Source organism: Otolemur garnettii, unplaced genomic scaffold (assembly GCF_000181295.1).
Source record: "Otolemur garnettii isolate 467f Iridium unplaced genomic scaffold, OtoGar3 scaffold00020, whole genome shotgun sequence".
Classification (NCBI taxonomy): domain Eukaryota; kingdom Metazoa; phylum Chordata; class Mammalia; order Primates; family Galagidae; genus Otolemur; species Otolemur garnettii.
The window spans coordinates 19,418,626-19,441,075 of NW_003852415.1; the positions used below are offsets into that span (position 1 = coordinate 19,418,626).

The 22,450-nt window shown below is 38.8% G+C and overlaps 1 protein-coding gene across 4 annotated transcripts in view; it reads left to right on the plus strand.

The window, feature by feature from the left end:
• Positions 1 to 22,450, plus strand: part of UNC79 (unc-79 homolog, NALCN channel complex subunit) — a 249,721-nt gene that overhangs the window by 52,680 nt on the left and 174,591 nt on the right. For 2 of the 4 annotated variants that reach the window (XM_023511544.1, XM_003787004.2), the window contains 4 exons: positions 1,856 to 2,026; positions 11,154 to 11,246; positions 18,738 to 18,793; positions 19,470 to 19,599. In XM_023511544.1, coding sequence (XP_023367312.1) covers positions 1,856 to 2,026; positions 11,154 to 11,246; positions 18,738 to 18,793; positions 19,470 to 19,599 — 450 coding nt within the window. Of the gene's footprint in view, positions 1 to 1,855; positions 2,027 to 11,153; positions 11,247 to 18,737; positions 18,794 to 19,469; positions 19,600 to 22,450 lie in introns of those variants that run through there. The other 2 variants (XM_023511543.1, XM_012803423.1) reach the window with 2 other exon arrangements.

Consider the following 22,450-nt stretch of genomic DNA (forward strand, 5'->3'; position numbering starts at 1 on the left):
GCCCGCCACAACGCCCGGCTGTTTTTTGGTTGCAGCCGTCATTGTTGTTTGGTGGGTCCGGGCTAGGGATTCGAACCTGCCACCTTAGGTGTACGTGGCTGGCGCCTTAGCCGGTTGAGCTATAGGAGCCAAGCCTGTGACTTTATTTTTCATAGGTATTTAGCTATTGTGTTCTTTTTCTGCATAAGAAAGCTTAGAAGATAGGAAAACACTCACCAGACCATTCTAGTAAATGGTTTTGAAGAGAAACAATGCAGTATTATTTCTCTGAGAGTGGTCAGTCTGAGGAACCTCAGAATCCCCTAGGGAGTTTGGAAGATGGAATTCTGGGTCCCATCCTGGAGCTTAAATAAGAGTCACTGAGGGCTGGGTCTTGAGGATCTGAAATTTTAGCAAACTCCCTGTGGATGCTTCTTTTGGACATTGAATTTGAGAACCACAGCACTATGGCTAGAGGCTGTGTCCTCACTTTGGGTCACTGAGAGTGGAGAGCAGACTTTTTGTCTCTGCTCAGCCACTCTCAGGTGACCTTGAGCAATCACCGCTTGTCTGTGGACCTCTGTTTCCTTATCTGAAAAATGCTCTAGGTGGGCTCTCAGGTGCCTTTCAGTAGTAATGTTCCATAGTTAGGCTAAAAAGCTCAGTGGAAACAGCCTCACTTAATTCTTAGGAAAACACCTGTGAATTTTCCATTTCATTGGTTTTTGAGCTCAAGGTGGACTGACTGGGGCTCCCCAGCGTGCAGTGTGGCCGTGTCCTTTCTGTTGTCAGTTGAAGTGCCTGTTGAGATGGCATGCTAATTCTAATGATAATCAGAAATAACAATAAGAATCAAAATAACACTTAGGAGGAAAATCTGCTGCAAGGCAAACAAGAGTCTATCCTTTTCTATAACAATGAAGATGAAGTTGGTCAGAGTCTTTACTCTTGAGTCTTGGCTGATGGCCAAGAGGTCCATAAAAACCAAAATGTACATTCAATGAAATGAGACTTGGTCTGCGTGCATTCTGAAGCTAAATAGTTATGGTCTTTTGAATGTCCTCTATTTTTACTCCCTGTACAGGTAATAATAGTAACTATTAATATTAATAATAGCAGCTAATATTTGTGGAGCACACATATGTGCTATGCTAAGCGCTTACATTTATCTCATTTAAATCTCCTAATGAAGTGAGGTAGGTATTATCATTATACCATTTAAAAATGTTGACAGAAAGATTGTTATTAGGCAGCACTTCCATTGACAACTGATGACTAAATGTCTGGGTCGTGGAGAACCAGCTTCCAACTTCCTTTCTCAGGTGTTTGCTGAATCTGCTGTGTTGCTGGTGGTGGCAAATTACCTTATTGCCCAGGACTCCAGATGTAGTACCATTGTGGTTTGGTTCATGGAGCAGAAACAGCCTGTTTTATTTCTCACCCTGCCCTTGACATTTCTAAAACTTCTACCAGGCAAATAATCTAACTTTTTTTGCGCCTCACTTATCTTGTGTAAAATGTAAGGGAGGCAAAAATGTTGGAGGGATTTCAGAATTCATTTTACATGGAAAGTGCTTTACATTTAAGAAGTCAAGGAGTAAGGCGAATACCAAGTATTACTGAAGATTGCTAAGGCCTGGATGAAAAGCTCATGCAATAGGTATTCATATTTCTTCATATAAATTTATCAGATATTGATCGACCAACTACTGTATACACAGCACACAATTCTAAGCAGTATGTTTCAGAACACTTAATAGGAAGGAAGCAATAGTTGGTTACAATTTAAACCAGTTCATTAAAACCTAAAATGTAAAATTAGCAATTTGTTAATTGCAAAATATTCGGTGACTGATCACTCAATTTTGTTTTGTAGATCTTGGACAGTCGATCTTTTATACAACTACATGTTTGCTACCCTTTCTCAATGATGATATTCTGAGTACTTTGCCCTACACGATGATATCAACGTTAGCTACCTTTCCTCCATTTCTGCACAAGGATATTATTGAATATCTTAGCACATCTTTTCTACCAATGGCTATATGTAAGTTCAATCTCACCTGATACTAGACTATTTTTATGTATTCTATGAATGGAAATTGCTTTGCTCTTGTAGATTTTCAAGATTATAGTGGAATCGTTTGCTGTATATATGTGCTATGATTTAAATTCAGTCATTTCAGCATGACTATTTTGGTGGAAATCATATGAACAGAAGGCTATTATATCTTAGAATTGTTATATTCGCATAATTTGATCTATAACATGGGAAGAAAGAACATATCAGGGTGGTCTATATTATGTATAAACTGCAGTATCTTTTACCAATTTAGAAAATAGCTGGAGATAGTGTTGTCTCAGATGTGGAAATTCTTGTCTTTGGCATCTGAAGGCAGTAAGTAGTGATTGAAAGAGCAGTAGATACAGCCACAGTGTGTAGATTTTGGCCCCAGCTCTGTCCCTAATTTGCTATGTGATGTTGGGCAACTCACATAGTTGAAACCTCATCTACAGCATGACAGTCCTGTCAGCTTTCCCTCGCAGGGGTGTTATGATGATAAAATGAGTCAAAATTTGTAAAAACACTTTGGAAAAAACCTAAAGCCTGCGACTCATGTCGAGGTACAGTTATAAACATAGAACTGATTTAAATTCTATTTCACTTTTATAGACTTAATTCTGCAGGCTTTTTAGACACAAGAGCAAAGAGAAAAAGAAGAGCTGACAAGTGTTTTTTATGACCAAATCCTTCTAAAGTATTTTTTAAAGAAACGGATTGTGGATCAATCTGTGTTCCAGTGGATAATCTGAAAAGATTTGTGGGTTTAAGTCAAATAGATCTAGATTCATATCACAGCTCAGTCATCGGCTAGCTCTGTGAACTTGGGCAAGTTATTTAACGTTCTGCTTCCTACCTGGTCAGTCAGAATAATAACCGTAATAACAGCTACTTCATGGGGTTGTGGTGATAATTAAGATGATTAACTGGGAACACTGGTCAAGTGCTAGTGCAATGCCGGGTATGTGATGTATTACTTTCTTTCTCTCCTTCTCTCAACTGTTATTCTAGGAAACTTTATATTGGTCACATTCAACTATTAGAGATCATTGTTCATTGATCATTTTAACTTTATGTACTTATGATCTTATTAAAGTTGTTGCTCTGTAATAATGATTGGTAAACATATATACCTTGTTTTAAACTCAAGTTATATATTTTAGCTATGGAATTGCAATTTTTTTGTCTTTTCAGCAAAAAGTCCAACTTCTGCCTAAATTATATAACAATTTGGCAAAATTAGCAGGATGATCATACCATTCAAGTTATAGAATATTTGATCATTCTCTTCTTTTTGTTCCATGTAAATCTCCTGACAAATTCTTGTTTACAGATAGAGTCTTAGAATTGCATAGTTATATATATATATATATACACACACACATACATATATATATATTTATTTATTTTTATTTTTTTTGAGACAGACTATGTCACCCTGGGTAGAGTGCCATGGCATCACAACTCACAGCAACCTCAAACTCTTGGGCTTAAGCGATTCTCTTGCCTCAGCCTCCCAAGTAGCTGGGACTACAGGCGCCCACCACAATGCCCGGCTATTTTTTTGTTGTTGCAGTCATCATTGTTGTTTAGCTGGCCCAGGCCAGGTTTGAACCTGCCAGCCTTGGTGTATGTGGCTGGCATTCTAACCAGTGTGCTACAGGCGCCGAGCTTACACAGTCATAATTTAAAAATAAATAATGTTAACTATTAAACTTAGGCATGGGAATTTTTGGTCTTTTGAAGAATAATTCATCTAATGATTAATCTAATTCACTGAATTCCTGCTTCTTAGAAATAAATTAATAATTTTGGGTGAGGCATTGAAAATATCAGGCCTCTGAAGTTATATTGTAGATTGATCAGGTATTGTGACGTCTGACAATTTGTTTCTTTACTCTTGATTATTAATTTCTACTTAGAAACACAGGCCCCAAAACACAACTGGTAATCACATTAGAATCCTAAGTTATATAAAAGTACAAACCTTGGCTACTGTTGAGAATAGGGAAGTAAGTTGATATTTATTTAAAGGTTACTTCATGGGTGGTGCCTATGGCTCAGTGAGTGTGGTCAGCCCCATAAATCGAGCGTGGTGGGTTTAAACCTGGCCCCGGCCAAACTGCAACAACAAAAAAAATTAAAAAAAAAAGTTTAAAGATTACTTCATGTCTCTGAGAAACCATTGTTTAACTGTGAAGGAGGAGTTTAAAAAAAAATGTTCAATCTCCACGATTTTTTCTGACATAGTCATTCTAGTTTAAGTAACGTAAATCTTCTAGTTTAAATAACATGAATCTTATTTTACTATAAGTAAAATACATTTCTCTTTATTCCAAATGTGTGCAGCATGCTTTGTTTATAAAAAGAAATGTATTAAAGGAGTTACATATTTTCCTTTAATCCAGTTGTTGATCTGGTTTGTGGCTTCTTTTGTTGCCCTGCTTTTTATCTCTTAGTTTTTGACTTTCCTTTCTTACCACCATTCCTGTGGTTCGGTAGTAGCCAATCTTTGTCGTCTTTAAATGTTGGAAAATAAATTGTAACACCGACCTTTACAGCCAAATCCTATTACACTAGTCAGGTGTTTCCTTTGTAGTTGTTATCTCAAGGTGGCTACAAAGATGAAGATCCAAAGATAGAAAGGATCGGGTTCCAGATGAATCGTGTTAAGATGGGTTGATGTGAGAATGTGTGTCTGTCTGCAGGATCCACGTTGTTTCTTTTTTTGGTAGTTGTTTCAATGTCTTGAAATTCTGATCAAAACAAGACAGGAGCATTTAACTCTTTCTGGAATATTTTTAATGTCAGGACTGGATTGTTAGGATGAGGGTGTTGCATTTTCTGAGAAGCTGATAAAGTCTTTGAGACAAAAAGGCTTTTATCTCTTTGATGTGGTATTGTCAGTTCAAATGTTAAATACAGAGATTTTTTCAAGTGTTAAGTGTTATCATTAAGGACCTAGAGGATGAAGTTCTGGGCTTTGAAGTGGACTTAATGAAGTACTGCAATTCCCACAGAGTAAGAGGCCTGCATGTGTCAATATATCAGATATGTCCTTCTTGCCATGATTGTCACTAAACCAAGTGCTGGACTTTTATTTTTAAATAACTCCTTTTGAGGTTCTGCAGAACCAATTTCAAAATATTTATTATAAAATTTTGCTTTGACATAGCTTTTCTTTTTAACTCCTTCCATAAATAAAATATATTTCTCTTTATTCCAAATGTGTGTGGTATGCTTTGTTTATAAAAATATATATTAAAGGAGCTACTAAGAACTGAAAAAGTCATTTGCATGTCACCATGGAAACACCTCTTTTTCCAGTAAAGGAGCTGTGATTTATGGACTGAATTGAAAATAGATGTTTAGAAGGTGATGCTTTGGCAGAGAAGAGAAAAAGCTGGTTCTAAATGGACATTAATTTAATGGAGTGCAGGCTCCATTATTTTAAAGATAATAAGAAAGCTGAACAATTATATGAGATGAAGATATGTCTAGCGTATTCTTATATCCTGGACTGCACAGTCATCTGTTTTCTTTTCCAACTTAAATTTTTCAACAAGTCACTTCTTCTCCAGAAAAATAAAGGTTCATTCAGATCTTTGCATTAACTTATAGAAGCAATTGTATAACTTCGTTGAGTATGTGGTTCCAGATCATTGGCCCTGGATTATTTTTTTGTTCTATTACTATTACTGTATAGTATGTGCATTATATTTCTATGATCTTTCAAAGACTAATATTACATAGGAAAAAAAGTCAACAATGCAAAATTTTAATTATATTTAAATAATTTTTAATGTGTGCAATCTATTTTATTCACTAGTGATGCTTTTTCTAAGGTAGGTCTTGCTCTACTTTAAGAAATTGGTATTGGAGCTCGGCGCCTGTGGCTCAAGCGGCTAAGGCACCAGCCACATACACCTAAGGTGGTGGGTTCGAATCCCCAGCCTGGGCCCGCCAAAACAGCAATGATGACTGCAACCAAAAAATGGCCGGGCGTTGTAGTGGGCGCCTGTGGTCCCAGCTACTTGGAAGGCTGAGGCAGGAGACTCGCTTGAGCCCAGGAGTTGGAGGTTGCTGTGAGTGTGATGCCATGGCACTCTACCCAGGGGGATAGCTCAAAAAAAAAAAAAAAAAAAGAAATTGGTATTGGAATCCAGAAGAGCTGAACTGTAGTTCTTTGACTATTGGCAAATCTTTTAACCTCATCCATCTTTAGTTTCTTTAGCTGCAAAATGGTGAATATCCTAACTTCCTCTGTCTATATTCTAAGTTTGTTGTGAAGACTATGAGATACTGTATGGGAACAGCCTTTGAATACCGTATGTTTACAAGTGTTTAACAAAGCGCAGTGTCAAATACAGAAATGTCATCCCATTGCAGCTAATTTCAATGTTCTGTCGAAATTCACATGCTGTCCTGAAATTTTATATATATTGCTTGAAGTAGTAGGCCATATGCTAAGGCTCGAGATGCGTTTCATCTAGAGCAGTGGTTTTCAACCTTCCTAATGCTGTGGCCCTTTAATACAGTTCCTGTGGAACCGCTGATCTAGAGTTTGCTGTAGAACAGCAATACTTAGTATAGCTGGTTTTAAACTCAGAAATCTGACGGAACATTTCTGTAGTGTTCTGTGCTCTGATTTTTCACTTACCTACCAGTCTGCAAATACTTAATGCTACATAGACTTTGAGGTCCTGTTGTCTCAGTCTTCTTTTGGTATTTAACTGATATGCCCTCCTGAAGGCATGGATATCGCACTCTGAAACCCTTTCTCATGGAACACAATTCCCTCTGCTCACACAAACAGGAGGCCTGAGTAGAGGCGAGGCCATGTGTTCATCCACACACTTCAGTCTGGCAAATCACAGGAAATGGTTCTGTCATATGGCAAAATTGGCACCAGAGTGTGTTTCTTCTTCCCAGATGACTCCTTTACGTCCACACACCCTTTACAAGAGTACAATGCCAGGATTTTATTTCAGTATGTACCAATTTAGACCATTTGTTACCACCAGCTTTCTTAGACCAGTCCGGTAGCTTCTGCGCTGCTCTCCCTGCTTCCATGCTTAGCCCTCCTCCTGCCTGTTCACTACCAAAAAACCAGAGCTGCCTGGGTATAGTAGTGCACGCCTGTGGTCCCAGCTACTTGGGGGGCTTAGGCAAGAGAATTGTTTGAGGCCAGGAGTTTGAAATCAGCTTGATCAACAAGGAAGACCCTCTATCTACAAAAACGTAAAATGAAAATTAGCAGGGCATGATGGTGGGCACCTGTAGCCCCGGCTACTTGGGGGGCTGAGGAGGGAGGATTGCTTGAACCCAGGAGTTTGAGCTTGCAGTGAGTTTGACTTTGATCATAATCATGCCACTTCAATGCAGCCTGGGTAACAGACAGGACCTTGCCTCCGAAGAAAAGAAAGAATGAAAGGAAAGAAGGAAGGAAGGAAAGGAGGAAGGAAAACAAGCAAGCAAGCCAACAAACAAACCAGAGCTATCTTGTGAACATGTTTATCATTTCACACCACTTCCTTCATCAAACCCACCTAGCTTCCCATCACTCTTACAAATCCAATTCAGCATCTTTACTTAGTTGGTCCACAGGGTCCATTGTGATCTGGCCCCTGCCTACCTTCCTGCTTTCATCACTGTCTCCTTGTGTGCATTCTGCTCTAAGGGCCTTAGTCTTCAGCAGTTTCATAAAAGTACTAAGATTTTGCCCTCACTCTGTGCTTTATCCTGTCTCAGATGTCCTAGATGATCCCAGGATTTGCTTCCTTACTTTCCTTTAGGTCTCAGCTCAAGCAACAACCACATCTTTTGAGATACCTTTCCTTACCCTCTGGCTAAAGCAGGGCCTTCCGTCATCACCTTCTATCTATTCTCTTGCTCTGTTTTCTGTTTCTTTACAGGAATCTGCTCGCCCTTTCCTATAGACAGCACTGTGTGCAGAACTTCCTATGACAATGGAAGTGTTCTATAAAAGCATTTAAGATTCTCTGCTGCCCAGCACAGGAGCTACTAGCCACGTGTAGCTCCAGTACATTTTGTGAGACTGAATTTTTGACCTTATCTAATTTTAATCAATTTAAATTTAAATAGCCACATATGACTTGTGGTCACCATACTGGACAACACAGCTGTAGCATTTAAAGTCCGTAAGGACAAAGACTCACTTATGACCATCATATCCCTGGGGCCTGGTATATAGGAGGTACTGAAAAAAAAAAAAAAAAAAAACTCTGGATGAGTGAATATAGCACTACCCTTGAGGTCAAGTGACTTAGACTATAGTCCTAATGATTGTCTTGGTACTATCATGCAAATGATCTCTCTTTTACAAAATGACCTTTCCCATATACTTCCTTTTTTAGGGGGAGAATAATAGAAAAGCTGTCATACATTAGGAACTATAAAATGCAGGAACATACTAAGGTGTTGACACTATTTGTAGAGGGAGGCGATGATGGCGATGATTGTTCTGGTGGTGCTGGGAGAGTAGCGAATGGGACTGAAGACTTTTAATTGTACTTCTGGAACACAATATTAAATGTAAAATTTTCTCATTTTGATTAATTATCTTCTTCCTCCAAGTGTATGTAGTTTTGGCTTTTTACACCCTCGTGGGGACAAGCTGTACATCTGTTGACATCATGCCTTTTTAACAAGATTCAATAAATGATGTGTGCCTGTGCATGTTTATTAAATTAGAATTGTGATTTTATTCAGTCTGTTAGAAGACTAGGAAATTGCAAGGCACCGTCTGTTTATGTAAGCATTGGAGCCAATTTCCTAGGGCTTGAGCGAGGGGAATGCTTTTGGCTTTATGGCTGGCTATACTTGAAGGAGAACACAGATTTGTAGGGGTCACAGGTACAGCCAAAGGTGGCAAAGCCAATTGGGCCACTCTCCAGATAGACTTCACATAAATCATCTGCGACATTTGGGCGTCTCTCCCATTTTCAAAAGCCTGCAGGAACAGTGGCTCTTAGCCTCCTTTAATAGTAGTTTTTCTTGTTGAGAAATGCTTATTATTAAAAAGTTTCATTCCCTGGGAAGAAAGAAAAAGAATTTGAGATGAATTTAAACTAAGATGAAAGTACTTGTCCCCAAAGGATTATATATACATGTATGTGTGTGTGTGTGCGCGTGTATTCTTGAATACAAAATTCTAAGACAAGACTTTTTCTTTTTTAAACAAAAGGCACAGGGGCATGCAATTATTCCTCCCACCCTTGGATACCTTACTGGGCATTTCCTTTCTTGTTTCTCATTCCTCTGGTAGTACTTATCAAAAGGAGATCCGAGACCAGCTTGCATCGGAATCATCTGATGTGTTTTTTGATTAAACATGTATTAATAGTTTCCTGCTTTCAAAACTGACTGGGTTGGCATCTCCAGATATGGGTCCTTAAGAAGCTGCATTTGGAAAGCTGCCTGCCTGAAGTTTGAGCGTAACTGCATCTTATTCTTTAGCTTTTGACACCAAGTTCTTTTATAATCAATTTGACCAACTAAGAGCAGGAAACTGATCTCCACATTTTTGTCTAATTCCGAACTCTTATTTATATTGCATAGCCAAACTAATCTATCTATCTGAATATCACCTGCTTGGGTTAGCAGCAGCCCAGCTGCAAGCTATTAATATTAATACAAACCAAGCTGGGAAAATAGAGCTTAATTATAGATGTGTTTTGTTTGTTTATTTCTATAAAGTTGTCGTAAAGGCCACTGTCTTCTCTGGTGCTCAAAGTCCTTTATGTAAAACAGAAAAATAGAATTGTGTTAAAATTTCCTCTTATTATGTAACAAATCTTTTAATGGCTCTATTATGCATTTGTTTTATTTTAAGTTATCTTTTTTGGATATGGGTGAGATATTGTATTTTAATATAAAAGAAAGTGGAGCAGATTTTGAGGTTATCTGCTTTCTTCTTGTTTCCTATGTTCGTGTTCTCTCTATTGTGGCAGAGAACTGAGAGCTGACTTTTTGCTACACACTTTTCTGTTCATGCTTGGTAATTTGCCACATAAGCCCAAGTATGAGAGTTCTTCTGAAATTGTCCCTGAGAAAGGGGGAATTTCCTTTATATTTGAGTGAGTCCTAATCAATTTTCTCTTACTGTGGATCCTCTCTCAATTAGCATGTTTGAAATGAGAAAATTGTCTTGGGAAATGATGTATTACCCCAAATAACTTCCACCAGTGCTAGTTTCGAATATGTAAATGAGTTACCTGACATACTCTGTTTTAAAAAAACGAGACAGAGAAATTTAATATAGTGTTTGGTGTCGCCACACATCACTTAAAGATGTCTTGAAAGCAGTTCGTAAGTGAAAACCATGATTATACAGCTGGATTTTGAAGGAACAGACTTGCTTTGTGTTTGAATACTTGTTGACATTGGATAAAATACTCAGCAACAGTGTTATTTACAGATTCCCAAAGTGCTTTTGTACAAACACCTCAGATGGATTTGAAGATGGTAAGATCTGGAAAACTAAAAAAGTGGTTCTCATGGTAATGAAGACACTGATGATGAAGTTACATGGGAAGGTCTGAATAAAACTCTTTAATGAGATGTGGGAATTGAAATGACTTTTAAATTAACATATGTTAATAATATACATAATTTAAAATTTGCATTATAACTAAATAAGTTACCCACTCTAAACTTTTATTTCATCTGCATCTCTAAAAGTTAATATATTCAAATTGGGTTTAAAAACCTTCACTTTTTACTTTCTTACTGGTATAACCTTCAAGATGTCCTTATATCTGGGAATATAGAGGATTCTGTTTTTTCTTTATTTTCGGTCTAGATATAAACATTTTGGGAGTAGAGATCACATTTAACTGTAACTTGGAGAAACCCGTGACATCACATCCACATTGTTCCTTCTTATAGCGTCTTACTTAATTTTACTGTGGATGATGCCGACCGTAGCGATCGTATGCTATGACAAATTTTGTGGTTTTATCTGTACAAAACTTCCATTGATTTGATTGGAACTTAAAAAAAATTTCCTTCTTAGCATTCATGCTCTGTGCAAAGTATCAAGTATTTACAGAGATTAAATTGCGTCTAATCAAAAAACTTTTGGTTTCAGTGGGTTCGTCAAGGAGAGAAAGCGTACCTGCCCATGTTAATCTCTCTGCGTCATCCATGCTAATGATTGCAATGCAGTACACATCCAATCCAGGTAAGTGGCTTCACTAATTCTAAAACCGATAATTAAATGAGACATCAAACAAGCAGGCTAGACGTTCTAATGAGAGAACTTCTCTTGGCGGAATAGACAATTGGAAATGTGTTAGAAAACAGGCTTTTGAGTTGAAATAAATTTCCTTTGCCCATTGCCATTAGCAGCAATCTTGGTGCTTAGTGATTTCTTTCTTTTTTTTTTTTTTTGAGACAGAGTATCATTCTTTTGCCCCGGGTAGAGTGCAGTGAAGAGCCTCAAACTCTTGGGCGTAAGCCATCTTCTTGCCTTGGTCTCCTGAGTAGCTGGGACAACTGGTGTGTGCCACCGTGCCTGTCTAATTTTTCTATTTCTTGTAGAGAAAGGGTCTTGTTCTTGCTCAGGCTGATCTTAAACTCCTGAGCTTAAGCAATCCTGCCTTGGCCTCTTCAGAATGCTAGGATTACAGGCATGAGCCACTGTGCCTGGCCTATTTAGTGATATTTTTAGACTATATTAAGACATAATTTTGGAACACAGACCAGAAAATGGTTGAATGTAAGTTTATGGAAAGCGTTAAATTAGAAACATAATTTTCACCTGCAATTCTAAGAGCTAAACATAACCATTGTTAATATTGTGGCAAATTTGCTACTCTATGGCAAATTTATTCTTAAACATAATTTTTGTTACTACATTTCTGATTTCCTTAGAATAAATTAATAAAAGTGGAATTAATGAGTTAAAGGGTTTTACAAATTTTCAGTTTTTCTACTAATATATAAAGGTACTTATCATCACCTGTCATTGAGTATTATCATAAAATATGTATAGTGTTGGACAGATGAAAATTGATATTTCATCGTTCTGATTTGTAGTTCTTTGATTACTTGTGATGTTGGACAGGTTTTCATATAATTTAGTCTGTTTGAATCCTATTCATCAGTATAATTGCAGATGAACTTTGGGAAATTGACTTAAAAGGGCTGTTAGTCATGTGTTAAGATTTGAACTCATTTTTTATTTTCATAAAATATTCAGAAAGTGACAAATTTGGTGGCACTGTTTTTAATCATTTACTTAATTGCATAATAAGTAATAAATGAACTTTGAACACAGAATGAGGAAAAAAATATTTTTTCTTTCCTATTAAAATCTTAATGCTTCTCTAGTCTGGAGCGTCATCTTTAATCTTAATCTGTTTGGGATGCCATAACAAAAATACTGTAAACTGAGTGGCTTAAACAGCAAACATTTATTTCTCACATTTCTGGAGCCTTGGAAGTCCCAGATGAAGATACCAGGAGATTTAGGATCTGGTGAAGGCCGGCTTTCTGGTTCATGGGTGGGCATCTTTGTGCTGAGTCCTCACAGAGTGGGAGGGAAAGGGAGCCTCTGGGGCCTCTTTTTGAAAGGCACTAATTCCATTCATAAGGACTCTGCCTTCAAATACCTAAGGCTCCACCTCCAATTATCATCATGTTGCCTGTTATGATTGCACATACAAATTTTGAGGGAACACATTCAGTCTATAACATTCTACCCCCCTAGCTCCCCAAATTTATGTCCTTCTCAAATGCAAAATACATTCATCCCATCCCAATAGCCTCCAACATTTTGCCTCACACCAGCATCAACTCAGAAGTTCAAAGTCCAATGGCTCGTGTAAATGTGTCTAAATCAGGTATGGGTGAGGCTCTGGGTCTGATTCATTCTGAGGCAGGTTCCTGTGAGCCCATGGAATCAAGTTATATATTTTCAAAACGCAATGGCAGGATAGGCATGGCACAGACATTCCCACCTAAAGGGAAGGAATTGGAAAGAAAAAAGGGGTAACAGGTCCCAATTAAGTCCCAATAATATTAAATCTTAAGGCTTGAAAAAAATTTTCTTTGACTTGATATTCTGCCTTCATGCTCCACTGGGGCAGAAGTTCTACTTTCTGGATCCACTGGGGTGGTGGTCCTGTACCCATAACTTTGCTGGGTATGGGTTTGGCCTCCAAGGCCTTGCCCTGTAGCTTTGGGAAGCCCTTCCTAGGTGACTCCACTGGGCATTGCCCTGCTGGGGCTATCTATGGGGAACCTGCCCCTGTGGTGGTTCTCTGTCTGGAACCCACCCAACAGAGTGGGTTTTGTGCCCATGACTCTCCTTGGGTGAGATATTGATTTTCCCTGACATCCTTTGAAGTCTGGGTAGAGGCAACTATATCCCAGTAGCCTTGCTTGAGTGCAGTACACGCAGAACTGGGCCAGAGAAGTTGAGCCTAGGGCAGCTGAAGAGTGAGGCAGCAGAGTGCAGGAACTGGGGCACACAGTGTGAGGTGGTGCTGGGTGGCATGCCCTGAGGTCTCTAAAGTGCCCTGGTCTCAGTCTCTAAAACCATTTTGCCTCTAGGGTCCTTCCATTCTGCCTTCTGGGCCCTTGATGGTGGGATACCACTGATGATTTCTGAATTACCTTGGGGTTAATTCTCCTGTTGTTTTTCTGTTGTTTGGTTTGACACAATCTTACTCTGTTGCCTAGGCTAGAGTGCCATGGCCTCAGCTTAGTTCACAGCAGTCCCAAATCCTCCTGTCCCATCCTCCCGAGTAGCTGAGACTACAGGAGCCCACCACAATGCCTGGGTAGTTTTTCTACTTTTAGTAGACATAGGGTCTCACTCTTGCTCCGGCAGGTCTCAAACTTCTGAGCTCAAGGGATCCTCCTGCCTCAGCCTCCCAGAGTGCTAAGATCAAGCTTGAGCCACAACATCTGACTAAAAATGATCTCCAGTTATTTTAACACTAGCTCCTGCATTCTGTTGAGACAGCTGATGTATCTCCTTATTAAACAGTCACGTGGTTATTAGAGCATCCTTACCATTCCCTAAAAGGCTTTTTCATTCTTTCAATACACAGGTTTAGAATTTTCCAAATCCTTAAGTTCTCCTTCCTCTTTAAGTAAGAATTCTGTCTTTAAATCATTTCCTTCCTCTCACATTTTACTACAGCATAAGGAGTCAGAAGAAATCAGACTTTTCTTTCCATACTTCACTAAGAAATTTCCTCAGCTGAACATCCAGTATGATCACTTGGAAGTACTAACTTCCCTAAAACTCTAGGACATGAACACAATTCAGCTGATTTCTTGGCTCCTTTATAAGAAGAATGGCCTTTCCTCCAGCTTCCAAAAGCATGTTCCTCATTTCTGAGGAATTGTCTTTAATGTTCATATTTCTGTCAATGTCCCGTTTAGGATGGCTTAGGGACTCTCTAAGAAGATTGAAGCTGTTTCTACAGCTTTCTTCTTTTCTTCATGAGCCCCCCTAGAATTGCTTTTATCTTATTTTATTATTTTTATTTATTTATTTATTTTTTTATTGAGACAGAGTCTCATTTTGTTGCCCTCACTAGAGTACTATGGCATCATAGCTCACAGCAGCCTCAAACTCTTGGGCTTAAGCAATTCTCTTGCCTCAGCTTTCCTAGTAGCTGGGACTACAGATGCCCACCACAATGCCTGGCTATTTTTGTTTGTTTGTTTGTTTAGCAGGCCCGGGCCAGGTTTGAACCCACCAGCCCCGGAGCATGTGACCGGCTCTCTAACCACTGAGCTACAGGCGCCCAGCCTAGATTTGCTTTTCACGGTTCATTCACAGTAACGTGGACTTTGCCTGGCATGCACCTCAAACCCCTTCCAGCCCCTGCCCGTTGTCTAGCTCCAAAGCCGCTTCCACATTTTTAGGTATTTGTTACAGCAGAATCCCACTAAGTGGTACCAATTTTCTTAGTCCATTTCAAATGCTGGAACAAAAATGCCATAAAGTAGGTGGCTTACAAGTCAGGTATATTTATTTCTCCTAGTGCTGGAGGCTCGGAAGTCTAAGATCAAGATGCTGATAGATTCTGTGGTCTGGTGAGAACCTTCTTCCTTGTTCATGAATGGCTGTCACTTTGCTATGTCTTCACATGGCAGAAAGGGCAAGGGAGTTCTCAGGTGCCCCTTTTATAAGGACGTTAATCCTATTCTTGAGGGCTCTGCTCTCCTATCATCTCCTACACGCCCTACTTCCTAATACCATCACATTGGGGAGTTTGAATTTAACATATGAATTTTAAGGTGGCATAAATATCCAGTCTGTAGCATTGTTTAGGTATGAAACCCCTTTGATTATTATATGAATTGTATTCAAATGTCTATTTGGGGAGCATTTATATCTTATATATTTGTCTGGCTTAAAGGACCATCAAAATACCATTTTATTGGGTGGCACCTGTGGCTCAAAGGAGTAGGGCACTGGCCCCATATGCTAGAGGTGGAGGGTTCAAACCCAGCCCCGGCCAAAAACTGCAAAAAAAAAAAAAATTATTTCATATATATTGTGAAATCCATAGCAAAATGTGAGGTATGCTGCTTGCTGTGGAACTTGGTCTAACTGGGAATATCAGGTATATTCATATCAATCATTAGTTAACAATGTAAAGTAGTATGTGGAAAATAGCATACCAAACAAATACTACAGACAGTGTTAGTTCATGAGGAGAACACTCCATAGATTGGAATAATCAGAAGACTTCATGCCACTTGAGCAAAGGATAGATCTTAAAGTACGGACGTAGTTGTTTATTTGGACATAGTTTTGATTGACAGGGTACACAGGGCATTGTGGGAGGGGAAGCAGTTTAAACAAAGGGACCAGCCATGTGAGTTTAGGAGACAGTCTGAATAATGTTCATATATGTAACAGACCCATGTGTAAGATAACGTGCACTGGATGATCTGTACGTGAGACCTTGATGATGGCTTAGGAACAAAATTCCAAATGATTCAGTAAACAATCACTGAGTATCTATTATATGGACCAGGCATGGGGACATCCATGGTTGTTGAAATAGTACCTACCCTGCCAAGCTTATTATGTGGTTGAGCGAGCAGAGAAGACATTAATCAACTAGTTATAAAATTAAGAGTAAGGTTTCAGTAAGGACGCTATGAAAGGGGATTTTGCTTTTATGGGGCAGTCAGGGGGCTTCTCTGAGGATGTAAACTTCACTCTGAGGGCTGAAGGATAAGTAGCCTCAACAAGCCTACAAAGGAGGGGGGTGGCTTGGGGAGAAAAATCTCTGCATTTTTTCTGGGCATGTTAAAGGCAGGGACAATTGAAATTGAGAAAAGTGGATCTATTTGAGAGCGAGTCAGGAGGCAAAATTGATAGGACTTGATGCTGTACTGGATATAGTGGGTCTCTGGATGCATAGTGGTTCCATTCACTGATAAAAGAGGCACTGGAAGGTGATCAGGGTTCTGAGGGAAGATTATGACATCTATCTTGGACATGTGTTCAAGGTGTCTTTGAGATGTCTATGAGGAGATGGTAGGTGGGTGGTTATATTATGGGTCTGGAGCTCAGAACAGAGCTTTGAACTAGAGGCAATGAACTTTGAGCCTACAAATAAGCATCCAGTAACCTTCACTGAATTACATATAGATGGTTACTGAAGTTATGTATGACCGTGAGATTGCTTAGGAGAGAGCACAGCAAGAACTGTGTGGGGGTTTTATGGCCAGGTCTTCAGGAACTCCAACAGATTATGGCCCAGTGTAAGAAGGTGACCTTGCCAAGGAAACAGAAGGGACTATACTTGACTGATTAATAGAGGCTATAAACTACATGCACATTTGTGGCTTACTTAATGGGAAGTCTTGGAGATAGCTCCACAATATCAGGGGCCTGAGATGACATCTTTGTGTTTTTCTTAGACCTCCTCTCATGTTTGCAAGGTGGCTACCACAGTAGAGCTTATGGCCTCATACAACCACATTCAAAAACAGGTAGTAGGATCAGTAAGGGTCATTAGAGAAAGGTCTCCTGGTGTACCTGTTTTTTTTTTTTTTTTTTTTGCAGTTTTTTAGCCAGTGCAGGGCCTGAACCTACCACCTCTAGTATATGGGGCCAGCACCCTACTCCTTTGAGCCACAGGTGCTGCCCCCTCTTTTTTTTTTTTTTTTTTTAAGAGACAGAGTCTCACTTTATCACTCTTGGTAGAGTACTGTGGCATCACAGCTCAGAGCAACCTCCAACTCCTGGGCTTAGGCAATTCTCTTGCCTCAGTCTCCCGAGTAGCTGGGACTACGGGAGCCTGCCAGAATGCCCCGCTAGTTTTTTGTTGCAGTTTGGCCAGGGCTGGGTTTGAATCTGCCACCCTCGGCACATGGAGCCAGTGTCCTACCCACTGAGCCACAGGTGCCGCCCACCTCTTTCCTTTTATCAGGGAGAAAAATACATGTCTGAGAAGCATTCCAGTAGATTCTCTCTTAGGTCTTCCACTCCAGAAGATGGACAAGGAAGAAAGGGGTGTTGACAGCACTTGAATAGCAACAATACTGTCCACCATGGTTGATAGAGGAAGGTCATGCCATGTCATGAAGCCAAGGGAAGACAGTGTTTTTAAAAAGGAGATAGTACTCAGTGGTACTGAATGCTGCTGAAAAATCAAGTAAGATGCAGACTGACAAATATCCCTGCGATTGAATGACACAGAGGTCTCTGATGAAGAAAATAAGCCTGCTTCAGTGTCATGATGGGCTTGGAATGCAGATCAGGGAAGGTAGCAAATAGGCAGCTAACTAGGATGACAGTATTAATATCTTTCTTCCCCAAGTGAATACAGGCAAACCAAGGAAGCTTGCTGTTTTGTAGCTTTGAAACATTTCTTTACAAGATAGAGTTGATGATCAAATGCTAAAACTTCCATTCTAATCCATCAGTCTGCCGCTTGCTATCTGTCTAACTTTGGGCCAAATAGGAAACTAAGCCTCAGTTTCCTCACTATAACATGGAGGTTGTGAGATAATGTAATAAGTATAAAGCTCTTAGCAGAATATCCAACACATGAATACTCGATAAATGTGATCTTTTATTATAACCTTGTTGGGTTAGTGGTTTTCTTCCTTTGTAGTTCTTGATTACATTGATCATAAGTTTATGTTATAGAAAGATGATTACCAAGGACTTTAAAAATATTTCCTTTGTTAATATGATACACGAAATACTCCTCAAGAACCTTGGAATAGGCTCGGCGCCTGTGGCTCAAGCGGCTAAGGCGCCAGCCACATACACCTAAGGTGGTGGGTTCGAATCCCCAGCCTGGGCCCGCCAAACAACAATGATGGCTGCAACCAAAAAATGGCCAGGCGTTGTGGCGGGCGCCTGTAGTCCCAGCTACTTGGGAGGCTGAGGCAGGAGACTCGCTTGAGCCCAGGAGTTGGAGGTTGCTGTGAGCGTGATGCCACGGCACTCTACCCAGGGGGATAGCTTGAGGCTCCGTCTCAAAAAAAAAAAAAAAAAGAACCTTGGAATAAAGTTTGATGAAGTCAAAAGCTTATATGATTTTGCAAAGTATGAATATAAGCCATTTCTAATTCAATGATTAGAGTGAAAAGTCATATCAAAGTAGTTGATTATATTTCAAAGGATATTTTGTCTGGGTATTATGTATTTCATGTACAAATAATATTTTCTTTCTCATAGTGTATCATTGTCAATTATTGGAATGCCTCATGAAATATAAACAAGAAGTCTGGAAAGTAAGTTTGGGGTCAAATTTAACATATCATCACAAATTTAATTTATATCATATAGCAAATTTTTTTTGCATATTAAAACTGTTGTTTAGGTCAAATTTATTGATATTGTCTTATAATTTTGATGTGGCAAACCTTATAATTCTTAATTTTTTGGTCAATTACTTATTATTTAGAGCAGAAGTGATACCTGAAGAATAGAATATCTTGACAAAGTAATTGGATGTATCTTATTTGGGGGATTATGTGAATATTATGTTGCATGACAAATAATTTTATTTGATTTGAAACATTGCTTGAGAATCTGTCTTCTTTGAAGTAGGAGATGTGAATTGTTAAGAAAGGTGATTAGGAAAATATTAAAAGTGTAGCGTTTGGCAATTTGGATGATGCTAGTCTAAAATCTTTAACATCAGTCTGGTTAATGAAGGGTTCGTTAAATGTAGTAATCTTTGAACTCTATCTGGTGGGATCATTTACAGAAGGACAAGATGAAAAACTAATAATAAAGAATGTTTTAATTTGATCTAATCTATTATGAACACCTGGAAGAGATTCCGGGGAAATTACCAGCCTCATGCTCTCCATTGGAATTGTCACTGCTTTGGTGATATTGAATTAGCTACTTTATTTTTTATTTGATGATGCTAAGTCAAAATATGTTTCCTGTTTCCTTTAGGATCTTTTGTATGTGATTGCCTATGGGCCCTCACAAGTGAAACCTCCAGCTGTGCAAATGCTTTTCCACTATTGGCCCAATTTAAAACCTCCTGGGGCAATAAGCGAGTACAGGGGGTTACAGTACACAGGTAAGAAGAGAAGAGCCTGGTGAAGCCCCACCTTTATTTCTTTTGTGCCACATTTGCCTCATCTACTTTTATGTATATGCATATTTTTAAATCTTGCTGGATTATATTTAAACCGTGCCTTTAGTTATCATACATCCTTTCTGAAATTTGTTTTTAAACAAATGAATTAGTTAAAAATCAATTTCAAAAGGATTTATGACAGCAGAGCAAATTATCTAAGTCTCAGCCCCATTGGCTATACCACTGGCCTAGGGTCCTAGATCTTGCTGCTGTTATCACAGCAAAGGCATGAGCAGGGAGAGTGATGCTGCAGATTTGCTCATCATTTATTAGCAAAACCCTGACTAGCTAATTCTGCTCTGATAAGAAAACTTGTAGCACTTTCAGCATTACCGGATCATTCTCTAAATAAAAAGGAAATGACTCTGATCGCCTGGTTATTGAGCAAGAGTCTCGAAGGGATGAATCTTGGTGTAATTAATAATGAGAAGTAAACATTAACCTTAAATATAATGACTGAGATCTACTCCAAACTACTGCAAAACAAACAAACAAATAAACTTGAGGTCCTAGGATGTTGTTTATATTTACATATTATAAAATCAAAGAAGGAAACTTTGGGCAATGGAGTTTCTGACGTCCTGCCGACCTTTTCACCCCACTGAATTGTAGGCATATTTTTCTGAGAATGGGAGAGGTGGATATATTTATAAGGTTAGTCATTATTCAAGTTATCGTGGGTTTGTATTCTGATGTTTTGAGAGTGTACTTTAGTGTTGGTATTACTCATCTTTCCAATGATGATATGAGGTGGTTTCTAGGGGAGTTAATTGAATTGAGGTGTCTGATTTATGCTCCTGATGAAAGATTTCAAGTCTAGTGAAATCTTAGTAACTATTGTTGAGGCTTTTATGGCCCTTGGCGGGCTTATTCTGAACCTAGAATAAGTGGTAACAATAGCATTAATAAAACAATGAAGATAGATAGTAAGCAAATATTTTACATTAGAAATTGATATCATTGATGTTCTATACCATTGATTGTAGAGAATGTTTAAATGTTGCTCAATGAATAATTTAAATGTAAAAGCAGAAAAAATTAGAAACATTAATAAAATAAGAAGTGCAACAACTGAAATATTTGACCCTAACCCTTTGTCATTAAATCCCTGAAATGAGCACTTAAATTGGGTATGAATGGGTAGTCAGTATCAAATAAAATTCATTAGATGACTGTGTGCCAGCAATTATACTTTTTGTTAACTCTACAGGAATCAACACAAAACCATACTTTATGGACATTATTACAATCTAGATATGGAAATTCACTCATTTTATTCATTAAGTATTTATGGTAATAAAGCAATGGACAAAACAGACTAAAATATTTAATAACTTTGAGCTTACATTCTAGTCGTGGGGGAAAGACCCAGAAATTGCATTACAGTGTAGTTCAGTGCTGAGGTAGAGTCTCTGCAGAGAGTTGAGAGAACACACAGGAAGGTCACTCTGATGGTTGGTGAGTTTGGGGAGGGCTATTTGTTAAGGAAGGTTCTCAAGTAAGTGATGTTTAAGCTAATACCTGAAGGATGTATACACCAGTGTCAGAAAGGAAATGGATAAAATAGGAGTCTGAGGCAGAAGGAACTGCATAAGTCCAGACTTGGAGGCAGAGACAGCAGGATAGATTTAGGAAACGGAAAAAGTCAAATGCAGCCAGACATTGGAGTGAGAGGAGAAGAGTAGCCAGAGGGGAACAGAAAGGCTGAGAGAGTCTGTGAAAGAGTTTAGATTTTATCCTAAGAGCAAAGGGAAACAGGTTTCAGATGGAGAAACCACAAGATAAAATTTGCCTCTGCAGAGAATCCCAGAAGCCCAGAGAACTGAGAGCTGCTTCCCGTACCCCTGTGGCCAGAGCCTCTGGGAGGGTGAGGCAAACCCTACCTTTACTGAAATAGCCAGGCTGTGCCTAAGGCTAGAGCAACTCTTCCATCTCTCCGGATGACAAGACATCTCTGTCTAAGGGCGTTCATTCTTCAGACCATCCTTGCATCCTTCATCCATTTCTTTAGCAGTGTGTTATGTCGCAGCTGCTGCCTGGCGGGGTCTTGTCTTGAGCCTTAACTCCCCTGGAGCTCCTTTTCTAGTAGACCATGGCATTCTCTGTATGTAGGAAACAAAAGATTATGGAAAAAAAATTCTGATTCCTAGTGACTATCCAACATTACTAGCTGCTTGTCAGATATTGTTTAGCTGCTTATTATCTTATCTATTTTTTTAATCTTCTGCTAGTTGAATACAATTTGCAGACCAGGTGGCTTATTCGGTTTTATACTTGCAAAATACTTGGGAAATAGTTACTCAAATACTTATAAAAATCTTGGGAAATAGTTTTTCGAATTCTACAGATGAGGCGTGAAACACAGAGTTTAAGTAGCATGCTAGTCACACTGATAGAAAGGGGCACATCTTGAATTTGAACCCCACATTTTCTACTCTGACGTTTCATCACTGTTGTCAGTTCAGTTCTTTAATTGAACTTCAGCTAGAGCATTCGATTTTTTCTGTAATGTCTATTGCAATGAAAGATATACCAAAGGGCATGGGCCTGATTTATGTTTCTGATGAAAGATTTCAAGTCAAGTGATATTTATGCCTGCTTGTTGGCCTTTGATGGCTCTTAGTGGTCTTATTAAGTGGTAGCGATTACAATATTAAAACAATGAAAGCACCAGTATTTAGATGGCACCACAACCCTGATATTTTTAATAATATTTGGATGCCACCATAGTCCCAAATAGTCTTCATAATAAAAATTTCTTGGAAGAAGGATTCTGTGGGCTTGGCAAGTC